Here is a 12,194-nt window from a genome sequence, read left to right as displayed (position 1 = left end):
TAATACAAATCACAGCAAGAGAAATATATACAAGGTGGGAGCCTCTGCCGGCAGCGGGGCTCTGGGGCTCCTGCTCGGCCCCGGCCCGAGGCTCAGCCCGACCCCAGGCCCCCCCACCCCCCGGCCACTATAAAATCCAGTCGCCAGCAAAACAGCGATGGCCTCTGATGCCATGGGGGTCCCCACGTCCCTGAGGCAGCCCAGCCTCTGCCCAAAGGCTGGATCCAGTGTCCTGTCTCCAATCAAAACGTTTTGAGGGCTGCACGCAGCATCACCCCTCACAGGAACCGCATGGCCCTGGCAGCCTCTGCCCTAGGACCACCCCGGTTCTAGCTCAGGAAAATGGGAGGGGGAAGTGAGCTGCTCTGGGAGGCAGGGAGGGCGTCTAGGGCACAGGGACCTTCTGAGGAGACAGGTTTTGGGAAGTGCTGCCTGGGAGCTGCTCTTGGGACCAGGGTGGGATGGGGCACACATGCTTGGGGAAGTCTCTGGAGGGGGGACAAGGGCTGGTGGACCTGCTCTTTGAGGAAGGGGTGTGGGGCACAGGCACTTGGGGAGTTGCTGGGAGAGCGATGGGGTGGGGGCAGGCACGGGGAGCTGCTCTCAGGGAAAGGGGGGCTCAAACATGGGGAGGGAGATGTTGGGATGCAGGATGAGCGTGCCCGGGCCATGGAGAAACACACAGCAGCAGGGGGCTCAAAGACACCCCACCCCAGCAGAGCTGCTTGCACCATGTGTCCATTGATGCTGGTCCTGGTCCTTGGGCTGAGTCCCTGCCGGAGGGCTCCCTCAGCACCTCTGGGCCCTGTGGGTAGCAGGGGCTCACCCAGCCAAGTCCCACGCGTCCCCGGAAAGGGTCTCCATCCACAGCCCCGGGGCGTGCGTGGCCACCTGGGGCCGAGGGCACAGCCCTGTCTGTCCCAGGGGGTCTGTCAGAGCAGGCTGGGATGCTGGTGTCGCTCGAGGTCACTGGGTTGGCTTATACCCGCACGGCGGGGCCGGAGCCCGTGGTGAGGGGCACAGTGGAGCTGCAGTCATAGTCCAGGTCCACCACGGCATGGGAGCTAGCGATGAGGCTGTTCAGCGATGGCCCCGTCTGCCGCTCTCGGAAACTCTGGATGTAGCTCTGCTCGAGAGATGGGGCATGGAAAGTGAGGGGGGCTCTGCTCCCAGCCCGCTCCATCCCACCCCGCCCTAAGCTCTGCAGCAGCCCCCCAGAAGCTGCCCTGTGCAATCCCACCCACCCCAGCCCTCAGGCCCTCTGAGGGCTGGCTGCAGGGCGTGTAGCCCCCTCCCTTCCCTGGAATAACACTTCCCACCTTGCCCACCCCCTGCTCCCACTGTGGCCACAGCATTTTTGGCCACCAGTTTACATGTGCTTGCAAAGGCTTAAGAGCTCCATGGCGGGTATGATCCAGCTCAGCCCCTCTTGTGCTGCCCAGCACCCTGGATGCCCCAGCCTTGTCCCTTGAGGGGCCTGGATGCCGGCTGGCGCCCAGGGACCTCTCCACACTCCGCGCCCCAGCCCACCCGCATGGAGAAGAAGGGCCGCAGAGGCCCGGGGAGATCTCTACCCTTGGCGCGGGACTCACGGGGGAGAGCACGTCCCCATCGAAGCGGCGCACGGGGTTGGGCTTGCGGCGGTAGGCAGGCTCTGGTGGGTGGGCTTTGTGCTGGTGGGGAGGCGGGTGGTGGGGTCTCCGCTTCTTCTTCTTTTCCTTTCGGTCCTCCCGCTGCTTGATGCGCATCAGCTGCACGCGGCGCTGCTGCCGGCTGATGATCACTGTGGGGCAGAGGGGCCCGTCAGTACTAGGGAGCACCCCAAAATCCTTGCCGCACCCAAACCACCACCGACTTTGCACACCCAGGCCTCCCCTTGCCAAGACATGTCACCACAGAGTCCCGAACCCCTTATCTGTGCATGCAAACCAGGTGACGGGAAACCCCACACCAGCCTCCCAGCCCCTGCACCCGCCCCCCTGTGCCGTGCCCATCTCCCCCCAGCCCCCACACACACCTTCGGTGTGGGAGTAGCCCTCAGCTGTGACCTTCCACTGGACCAGGACACCCAGAGTGGTGAGGAGTGGCCAGACGCCCAGGATGACCCAGCTGTACCAGCACACAGGGCGAGCGGGGGCCACCTTGATGCGCTCATAGATGTACTGCACCAGGAGGAAGAGCTCGATGAAGTAGTCAACGGTGACAGTCATGATGGCGCTGCCGAAGACGGCGGTGGAGAGGGTGGTAAAGAAGCGCTGCCACTGCAGGGTGAGGACGGCGAAGAGCATCCCCACGCCCAGGAGCAGCGCGATGGGGATCCACACTGTCGGCGGGTGGTAGAACTGCTCCATCACCACCAGCGTGGCCACCGCCAGCAGCAGCCCCAAGAGCAGCCCCACCATGAAGAGGCCAACGCTGCGCACCAGCATGGTAACCAGCCCGCACAGGACCCCGATGCCCAGCCCGATGCCCACTGAGGCCTCCACACTCAGCTGCGTGTCCAGCACCCGCTCCTTGTAGCACAACATGAAGATGATGATGGAGCCAAACATCAGTCCCGTCAGGAACATGACAGCTTTGAAGCAGCGGTAGCCTGCAGAGAGTGCACTGCAGTCAGAGAGCAGACAGCCAGCAACCCCTGGGTCCCCCCACCCTTTTCCCTCCTTGCCCCGCCAGCTGCCAGGCTGGCCCAGCTCACCAAAGAAGCAGTAGATGATGCCGAAGAGGCAGCACATGGCACACACCACCGAGGGCACCACTTGGTAGCGACGCTCGATTTCCTGCTGACAGCTGTGCCCCCACTCCTGGTCCGGCTCATGCGGCAGCAGCTTGAACCGCAGCGTCTGCACAGTTGCAGTCATGGCTCTGGGGACTCCTGGGAGAGGCATCAAAATCTCCGCTCCTGCCCCATGGCTTGCCAGCAAAGCTGCACCACGGCACCCACTTCAGCTGGTGAGAGAGAAGAGGGATAGAGACACTGCCCGTGATGCCCACCCAAAGGCATCCAGCTGCTGAAAAACCCACTCCAGCCCCTCACTACCCGGGTGGGAAGGAAGAGGATGGGGGAACAGCCTTATCCGACCCGACCTGGCCCGTGGGGGCTTCAGGGGTGCAGACGGTCACCCTCAGGGCGGCTGCAGGGATGCAGTGTCCTTGAGGAGTCCACCCGCACCCCCGGTGAGCTTGGCTGCTGGGACGTGGCACTTTATAATTTGTCTGCAGCTTCAATTCCCTGCCCCTGGCTCTCCATCGCCCTTTCCCTGCTCGATTAAAGGGAGACTTCCACTACCTGGTATTTTCTGCCTGTGAAGTAATTATGCTTGGTAATTAAGTCACCCCCCAGTCTTCTATTTTTATAGGCTAAACAGATTGAGCTCTTAGAGCTTGTACTCGAAGGCATTTTCTCCAATCCTCTAATCATATTTCTGGCTATTTTTCATCCCTACTCTAGCTCCCAGTGTCCTTGTAAAAACAAAGCTGGGCCCTGTGCTGGATCTAGCCCTCCTACGCTGACCCACAGGGCTGGGAAGGGGGGGGACTGGCTCTAGCTAGTGCTGCCCCTTACCCTGGGGCTCAGCAGCAATGCCGTGGCTGTGCTGGGACACCAAGCAGGCTGTCACCAGGCCCCCCACAGCGCCTACACAGACGGAGGGGTCATAATCCCCTGGGAAGACTGATCCAGCTCCTGCTTAAACCTAATTACAGCGTCCGTCTGGTCACTCCCACCTGGAGCCGGTTCCTTTGCTCCCCATGTGCTTTTCTGGGCTCAGTTGGTTTAGGATGGGTTTATTGTCACTGGTTGTCCCCGTGCCAGCACCAGTCTTTCCAAGTGCCCCATGAAAGCAGCTGGCTCAGGACAGCTCACAAAGAGAAGGGCAGGGGAGAGGTCCGAGGCTGCAGTCGCCCCTCTTATTGCCCAGCACCTCCCTGCTGCCCGTGCCCGGCCCCACCGGCCTCTTCTCCCCCACCGCCGGCCCCCTCGCTCCCCACGGACGGGGAGGGCAGCACCAGCCAGGGCAAATCCCCGCGGAGAAGCCGAGCGCGGCGCCTAATCCCGGCGAAGCAGCAGCGGGCAGCCGAGCGCTGGGCCCCTGCCCGCCCTGCCCGAGCCCCCGGCGGGATGCTAAGTAGGATTGGACTTTAACCGCCGAGCCCCGGCAGCAACGCGGCTGCCCCGTGGGGAGGACGCGGGGCTCGGGCTGCCGGCTGCGCCCGGGGGGCCGGCACGGAGCGTGGCACGTCGCGGCTGGCAAAGCGTGGGCAGAGCGGCGAGGCGCTGCCCTCTGCCCCCTAACCCGCGCCAGGGCACCGGGGAAGGGGCGCCGGGAAGCCCCGTCCCCAGCAGCGTCGCCGGCGGCGCTGCAGGCGGCTCCCGACGCCCATTGGCGCGGGCACTGTTGCTAGGGGAGCCCAGCGCCCGCTCATTGGCGCCGGGACTTACCCACCTGCTGCCGCCCTCCCCACAGCCCCGGGCTCCCCGCCGCGGCCTGCCCCGGGCCCCCCCGCCCTCCCCTCCCCTCCCCGCGCTCCCGAGCGCAGCGCGGCGGGGCTCCGAGGACAGCGCTGGGGCCCCGGCCCCGCCGCCCTCCGCCCCAGTGTGTTCCCCACCACCCCCCCCTAGCCGGCCCCGCTGCCCCCCGGCGGGCTGCCGGGCCCCGGGCCGGCGGGGCGGGCGCGGCGTTGCTAAGCGACAGCCGCAAGGGCCGCCGGGGCGCGGGGCCGCTCCGCCCCTCTCTTTGTTCGGGGCGGGGGTCCCGGGGGCGCCCCCCCGAGGTCCGCACGCCCGGCCCGAGCACCGCGCTCTCTCCCGGAGACGCGGGGCCAGGAGCCCATTGCCCGAGCGCTTCTCCCCGGGGGCCCGGGGCGCCCCCCGCCCCGCCTGCCAGACCCCCCCAGTGCCGTGCCGCCCCCGCCCCTTGCGGCCCCGCCCCGCCCCGCCCCGCCCGCTCCCACCTGCGCTCCCGGCCCCGCAGCGGCGGCGGCCCCGCGGCGCGCGGCGCTCCCGGCCCCGGCCCCCGCGCATGCTGGCGGCCCGGCCCGCCGCGCGGTGCTGAGCGGACAGCTCCGCCTGACGTCACCGCGTCGCGTCACCGCGCCGGCCGGGAGGGGAGGGGCCTGTCGGCGAGAAAGGGGGCGTGGCTTCCCCGGGGGCGGAGCCTAGAGGGGGGGCAGCGGCCCGGCGGGGGCGCGAGGTGCGCACCGGCGGGGGCACCGGGGCGGGCACCGGGAGCCGGAACGGGGCCGTGTGCGTGCGGCTGGAGCCGCCTGGGCACGGTGCAACGGGACCAGGACGTGCAGGGGCGCGGGCTTGGAAGTGTCGGGAGAGCCGTGCGTGGGGGCGCGCCCGGGGCTGGGGCACAGCCGGTGGGCCCGGGGCACAGCCTGCGTTTGGCCGGGCAGGCGTGCACGGAAGGGGCGGCTGCCCACCCGTCCCCCTGCGAGCGGCCCCGAGGTGCGGGATGGCGGGCGGGTGGGCGGGAGTTTGCGGAGCCTTTGCAGCCCCCTCCGGAGCTGGCACCTCCCGGCCGCAGCACCCGGAGACCCCCGGGAAATCCTGGCAGGGAGAAGCCTCTTGGCAGCGGGCGGCCGTTCCCCTGGCAGCCCCTTCCCAGCCCTATGCCAGCGCCAGGGAGACAAAGGCGGGAGCTGCAGCTGGCGGGGGGCTGCGAAGGGGCTGCCAGAGGAACGGCGCCGTGTCCGACGGCTGCTTCCCCTGCAGGATCTCCTGGGGATGGGCACGTAAAGTCACCTGGGCTTGTATAAGGTCACCCATACTCAATATTTCAACCTGTGAAGGAATTTGAATACATCTAATGCGTTTCTCCATGTGCAGAAAACAGGCAACTCGGGTTGTTTATGATCATGCCTGCTTTCTGGCCTTTGTCCATGGAAAATCTCCACTCCCTTCTTACTTCTGCATCTTTTCCCTTCCGGCATCTCCTTGTCCCATCGCGTTTCCCTCTGTTTCTAGTTTTTATATGTTCTTCATTAAACTGCCGTCCACGTGACCATCCTTGCTTATTGCTTGTCTTGGCCTATTCAGGAGAAAAAGGCCTATGAAAACGAGCTGAGCTTGGATGATGGTCCTGTATCTCTGAGGGGGTGGGGATTCTGCCAACCACTTCCTGATGAAAACAGGCTGCTTTGTTCAAGAAAATGAAAGAGACCCTTGAGCCAAGCAGGTTCCTGCCTGCCCTCAGTGCCCTGCCATGCTCTGCGGCTGCCAGCACTCCCCAAGGCAAGCGGGATATGTTTTGTGGGGAGGATGGGGTGGGCTGCCCCCCAGCAAGAGTAAATCCAGGGGCCCTTGAGAGCCCTGATGGCTGTGAGGCTGCTGGAAGTGGAGCCATGGGCTGGGAAAGGCCTGGCCCTCCTCCTTGTCCTTATTCAGTAATGCCCGCCGCCGAGCAACCATGTAGGGCTGCTGGCCTTGCAGCTTCTGGCTTGGATCATTCCCGTGCTGGAGGCTCCGTGTTTATGGCAAACTCTGCCCCAAGCCGTTTCCTCCAGCTCTGTCTGCCCAGGAACTCTCTCCAACAGCCGGGGGAATGGTGGCTCTGCCCTGCAGAAAGCTCTGAGGGGGCCAGTGGCTTGGCCCCAGCTGGATCAGCCCCCTCTTTGGTCCCGTTTTGACTCGCAGTCCCTGATGCTGCTCTGCCCACCCTCCTGCCATGGGACGGTTTGCCACTCTGCTCTGCTCTGCGTCCAAAGGTCTCACAGCCATCGCCCTTCTGCACGCTTGCTCCCCAGGTACCCGGTGTGCCCAGCTGCCTTCTGCTGTCCGCAGCCCCTGCATTGCTGCTCCTGCTCCCAAACCTGTCCACCCACCCGTCGTGGGTGACCTCCTGGGGATGCCCAGGCAGACCCAGCACCACTGTCTGTGCTTTCTGAAGACGCCCGGCAGCGGTTTGAGAAGGGAACACGGTTCTTCACACCCAACGTTCACCAGCGTCGTGGGCTGGGCTGTCCCAGGGAGGGGACGCCGCGGCTGTGCCCGGCCGGCTCCGAGGCGTGTGTGTCCCCCCCGCCCCAGCCCCGGGAACAAAGGGCCGGCTGTGCCCCAGCCCCGCAGCGCCCGCCCGGGGAAATCCGCCCTTAAGCCGGCTCAGGCGCCACGTCCCGGCGCCAGCCCCGCCGCGGCCCGGGCGAACGGGCTTTGTGAGCCCAGAGGGAGCTTTCTGAGCGGGCAGCGGGAGCCGGGGGTGCTGCCCTGCAGCCCCACAGCCCCACAGCGCCGGGTACCGGCGGCCAACGCCGTGGTCCGGCCGGTGCCAGACGCTGGGGGCACCGGGCAGCCCCGCAGCCACGTCTCCGGACCTCGGAGGGGAGCGGAGCAAGGAAGCAGGACCCCCGCGCCGCTTCCCCTCCCCGCCCTACGGTCCCACCCCGGCCCCAGCCCCACAGGGAAGGGCCGGAGTAGGGGTGCCTGCGGGGGGGATGGGGGGGTGGGGGGGCCGGCCGCGCGGTCTCCTAGCAACCTCGCCCCGCCTCCACGCCGCCCCCGCTGTCCCCCGCTTCTCCCCGCACCGCCCCGTGACGCGCCGGTGCGAGCGCGCCCCATTGGCCGAGGCGGGCCCACCGCGGTGACGCGCGGCGGGGCGGGGCCTGAGGGTGACACGTCGGACGGCGGCGCCGCCAGCGGGAGCGGCAGCCGGAGCCGCCTCCGGTCCCGGCCGCGTCTTCGGTTCTGTCCCGGCCATGCGGCTGTCGCTGCTGCTGTCGGTGCTGCGGCCCGCCGGGCCGGTGGCTATCGGCGTCTCGCTGGGCTTCACCCTCAGCCTGCTCAGCGTCACTTGGGTGGAAGAGCCCTGCGGGCCGCCGCCGCACCCCGCCGCCCGCCCGCGCCCCGACGGCGGCCCCGCGCCGCCCCCCGGCCCCGGTAACACCAACGGCAACGCGGCGCGCAAACCCAACGCCGTGCCCGCCGGGCTGGGCGCCGACAGCTGGGAGCCCCGCGTCGTGCCCTACCGCCCGCCCAGCCCCGGCAGGGCCGCCAAGAAGGCCGTCAGGTGCGGGGGGGTTGGGGGAGCGGCGGGGACCGGGACGGGGCGGGCTGGGGTAGCCGGGCCCCCGCGACACCGGCGGAGGAAGGGCAGCGGGTGCTAACCGGCGGGGGTATAGCTGCGGCCGAGCCCCGGCTGCCCGGGAGTGTGGGCGTGTGTGTCCGTGGGGCCGGTGCTGGGGGGCTGCCGGCCTGCCCCCCCTTGCCAGGACGGGACTGGGGGGCTGCCTCCACCTGCCTGCCCGCGGGTGGGTTCTTGGGGCTGCCTGCCTGCTGGGCTGTTGCTGGGGGGCTCTACAGGTGACCCAGCGTCGTGCTTACAACCACCTCCCCACCCCCACCAGCCACTCAGGGCCTTTCCCTGCTGCTCCCCTTCCTCCCCGTTCCCCCCACTCCCTGCCCCTGCCTGCCCCAGGAGCGCCCGGAGCGCCTCACGCCCTCGCTGCTGCCTGCCGTGCAAAGGTTGCCTGCTCGCAGCACATGCCGCCGGGCGCCCGGCCCCCCTCCCGCCCTGCCCTCGCACTGCCGCAGCGGCACGTCCCCATGGAGCCTGCCCCGGGCCCGGCAGCAGCCCGTCCCGGCAGCCCTGGGATGGCGGGGAGTAGGCAGTCAAAGGGCCTCCTTGTCCCAGCGAGGCGGTGGGCGGGTGGAGGGGGCTGAATGGAGCCAGTGTGTGCCAGGCCGTGGCTCAGGGCCGAGGGGGGGGGGTCGCTTCCTGTTGCCGCGCTGGGCTGGGAGAATTAAACCTGAAAGTCATTGTGAGCGGGGCAGCTGGGGGCTGCCGTGGGGAGGGGGCACAGCCGGCTCCAGACTGGCTTCAGCCTCCCTTCCCAGCAGAGCCTGGCTTCCCCGGGGAGGGCAGTGTGGGTTCTCCTGCCCACCTGCTTGAGAGAAGCGCATCTGGCAGGGATGGCGTGAAGGTGTTTCCCAGCTCAGCTGTCCTGGCTGGAGCTGGCAGCACCCTGGGGTGTTGGGTAGGTCACGTCACCCTAAGGCTGGGGTGAGCAGCCCTACTTCCTTCTTGTACCTGTGCTCAGCCTATTACAAGCTCTGTGTTTGAGCTGGGCTGGCCAGGTCACGGGAAGGGGGGGTTCCTGTGGCCTCCGGTCAAGTGGGACCTCAGCAGAGTGCCTCTGGCCCAGCCAGCACCACTGGGGTGATGTCTTGTGTGTAGGGCTGAGGCCTGGGAGCAGTTCCTGCAGAGAAACTGAGGTCCATGCCATCAGGGGACACAGGAAGGGTGCAGGCTGAGGTGGGGTGCAGTGCCCCGGGACCAGATGTTCTCTCCCTCCTGCAGGACCCGGTACATCAGCACGGAGCTGGGGATGCGGCAGCGGCTCTTTGTGGGTGTGTTGACCTCCAAGACCACGCTGAACACGCTGGGGGTGGCCGTCAACCGCACTCTGGCTCACCGTTTGGAGCGGCTGGTGTACTTCACGGGCACACGGGGCCGCAAGGTGCCTCACGGCATGACAGTAGTGACGCACAGTGACGAGCGGCCCATCTGGAACATGTACCAGACCATCAGGTACCTTCTGGACCACTACGTGAACGACTTCGACTGGTTCTTCCTGGTGCAGGATGATACCTACACAGAGGCACATCGCATCAGTCGCCTGGTCGCCCACCTCAGCATTGACACCCACCTCTACCTGGGCCGTCCTGAGGAGTTCATCGGTGGGGACACTGAGGGACGCTACTGTTATGGGGGGTTTGGCTACCTGCTGTCCCGCAGCCTCCTCCTGCTCCTGCAGCAGCACTTGGAGAGCTGTCGCAATGACATCCTCAGCGCCCGGCCTGATGAGTGGCTGGGCCGCTGCATCATCGACTACACAGCTGTCAACTGTGTCGAGGAGCATGAGGTAGGTCTTTCAGAGCTGGTCTCTGAGAGCCTGTTCCTGATGTCTTTCCCCACTGCCCTGTGGGCTCCCAGGTCCTGGGGCTACCGCCCCTTGCACCCTGTTGTCCTTTGAGCTTGCTGTGCTGGTAGGCGGTGGGGTGGGAGTGTGAGTTGTGGCTGGCTGTGATGTGTCTCCCTTGACTGGCACAGGGCCTGCGTTACCACTATTTTGAGCTGGGGAAGAACGCGGACCCCGAACGGGAGACTGACCTCCGATTCCAGAGCGCCTTCACTGTCCACCCCGTGCTGGATCCTCTCCAGATGTACCGGCTGCACAAGTACTTTGCGCAGGTGGAGCTTGAGAGGACCTACCAGGAGATCCAGCAGCTCCAGGTGAGACCTGGCCTTGGCTGGCAGGGTATGGGCTCCTCTTGTAATCCCTGTCATCTCTTCTCATTGCTCTGTGTCACCTCTCCAGTCAGGTGTGAGGGTTCTCACCTAAGCATGCAGTGGGATGGGACTAGCTGAGGCCTTGTTGGCTGCAGGGGCAGCGGTGCTGGCTGTAAAGCATCTTTGGACTCGGGTGGGTCCTGGAGCTGTGGTGGTGATTCAGGCTTATGGAGCCAGCAGTGTGCTGATCGCCACCAGCAAAGGCTGGGCAGGGTGGGAGGGGACACGGATCCTTGACTGTGGAGGTGGCACGCCATATTCGGGGTCCTGTTCAGAGGAAACCTGAGTCAGCTCGCCTGCAGCCAGAGCTGGAAGATCTACTTGCACCTGCCTTGGCTCTCACTCTACCCTCTCTCCTCTTGCAGCTGGAGATCCAGAATGCCAGCAGCCTATCTGCTGATGGGGACCATGGTGCCACGTGGCCCATTGGCATCCCACCCCCTTTCCAGCCCAAAACCCGCTTCGAGGTGCTGCACTGGGACTACTTCACAGAGGAGCAGGTCTACTCCTGCGTGGATGGCTCCCCCAAGTGCGAGCTGCGTGGCGCAGATCTGGCCGACATGGCCGACGTGGTGGCCACGGCCATGGAGGAGCTGAACCGCAAGTACCAGCCAGTGCTTCACGTCCGCAAGCAGCAGCTGGTGAACGGGTACCGGCGCTTCGACCCCACGCGTGGCATGGAGTACACGCTGGACCTCCAGGTGGAGGTGGTCACCCAGAAGGGGCACAGCCGCTCTGTCACCAAGCGCGTACACCTGGTGCGGCCCCTCAGCGAGGTGGAGATCATCCCCATGCCCTACGTGACAGAGGCCAGCCGCATCAACGTCATCCTGCCGCTGACGGCCCACGACCGGGACTACGCTGCCCACTTCTTGGAGGCTTATGCAGCAGCTGCCTTTGAGAGCAGCGAGAATGCAGTTCTCACCTTCCTTTTCATCTATGACCCCTTCGAGGCCCAGCAGGTCACCCAGAATGACATCTTTGCCCCCGTGAAGGCCCAAATCACCGAGTATGAGCGCAAGTATGCAGAGGTGAAGATCCCATGGATCAGCGTTAAGACAGACGCACCCTCCCAAATCAAGGTCATGGACATAATCTCCAAGAAGCATCCTGTGGACACGCTTTTCTTCGTGGCTGGTGTGGGGACTGAGGTGACTGTCGACTTCCTGAACCGGTGCCGGATGAACACCATCAACAACTGGCAGGTCTTCTTCCCCATCCACTTCCAAGGCTACAACCCTGCCATCGCTTACCACAACCAGGTGCCCCCCACCATGCTGGACCTGCTGCGGGACGCGGGGCGCTTCGACCGCAACGCCTTCCATGAAGCCTGCTTCTACAATGCCGACTATATGGCGGCACGCACCCGCATGGCAGGTGACGTGCAGGAGAATGAGGACATCCTGGAGACCCTGGACATCTACGACATGTTCATCAAGTACTCCAACCTCCACGTCTTCCGGGCCGTGGAGCCCGCTCTGCTGCAACGGTACCGTCACCAGGCCTGCAACCCCCGGCTCAGCGAGGAGATCTACCACCGCTGCGTGCAGAGCAGCCTGGAGGGTGTAGGCTCTCGCTCCCAGCTGGCCATGGTGCTTTTTGAACAGGAACAGGGGAACAGCACCTGAAGCCCAGGGCGCGGAGGGGCTGGCCCTGCCCTGCCTGCCCACCCCAGCTCTTCTGCTGCCCAGATATGTCTTCCTCCTCCCGGCGGCTGCAGGGTCGCCGGTGCCTGAGCTTTGCCCTTCTAGGGCTGCCCGGGCTGGGGTCTGCTAGCTGCTTGCTGCCCAGGTTGTTCCAGAGCAGCCGTGGCTCTGCAGACCCCAGGGCCAGGTGGGGTCAGAGTTGCTGAGTTGGGAGCTGCAATGCCCAGCTCCTCACCCCAGAGCTGCTGGCCGCTGG

The 12,194-nt window shown here is 66.1% G+C and overlaps 2 protein-coding genes across 2 annotated transcripts; one reads left to right on the top strand and one right to left on the bottom strand.

Moving 5' to 3' along the window:
* Positions 1-979: 979 nt before the first annotated feature.
* TMEM198 (transmembrane protein 198) lies at positions 980-2,888 on the bottom strand (the record flags this gene model as incomplete). Its single annotated transcript, XM_084264975.1, has 4 exons — positions 980-1,126; positions 1,593-1,783; positions 2,018-2,593; positions 2,699-2,888. 4 exons carry the CDS (start codon positions 2,886-2,888, stop codon positions 980-982), a joined length of 1,104 nt encoding a protein of 367 aa, XP_084121101.1.
* A 4,810-nt stretch (positions 2,889-7,698) lies between these two features.
* CHPF (chondroitin polymerizing factor) lies at positions 7,699-11,991 on the top strand (the record flags this gene model as incomplete). Its single annotated transcript, XM_084265574.1, has 4 exons — positions 7,699-8,009; positions 9,300-9,864; positions 10,053-10,235; positions 10,658-11,991. The coding sequence occupies 4 exons, from the start codon at positions 7,699-7,701 to the stop codon at positions 11,918-11,920; spliced, it is 2,322 nt and encodes a 773-aa protein (XP_084121700.1). The 3' UTR covers positions 11,921-11,991.
* Positions 11,992-12,194: the final 203 nt, after the last annotated feature.

Source organism: Gallinula chloropus (genome assembly GCF_964237585.1).
Source record: "Gallinula chloropus genome assembly, chromosome: 5".
NCBI lineage: Eukaryota > Metazoa > Chordata > Aves > Gruiformes > Rallidae > Gallinula > Gallinula chloropus.
This window is presented reverse-complemented; position numbering and strand designations above follow the sequence as displayed.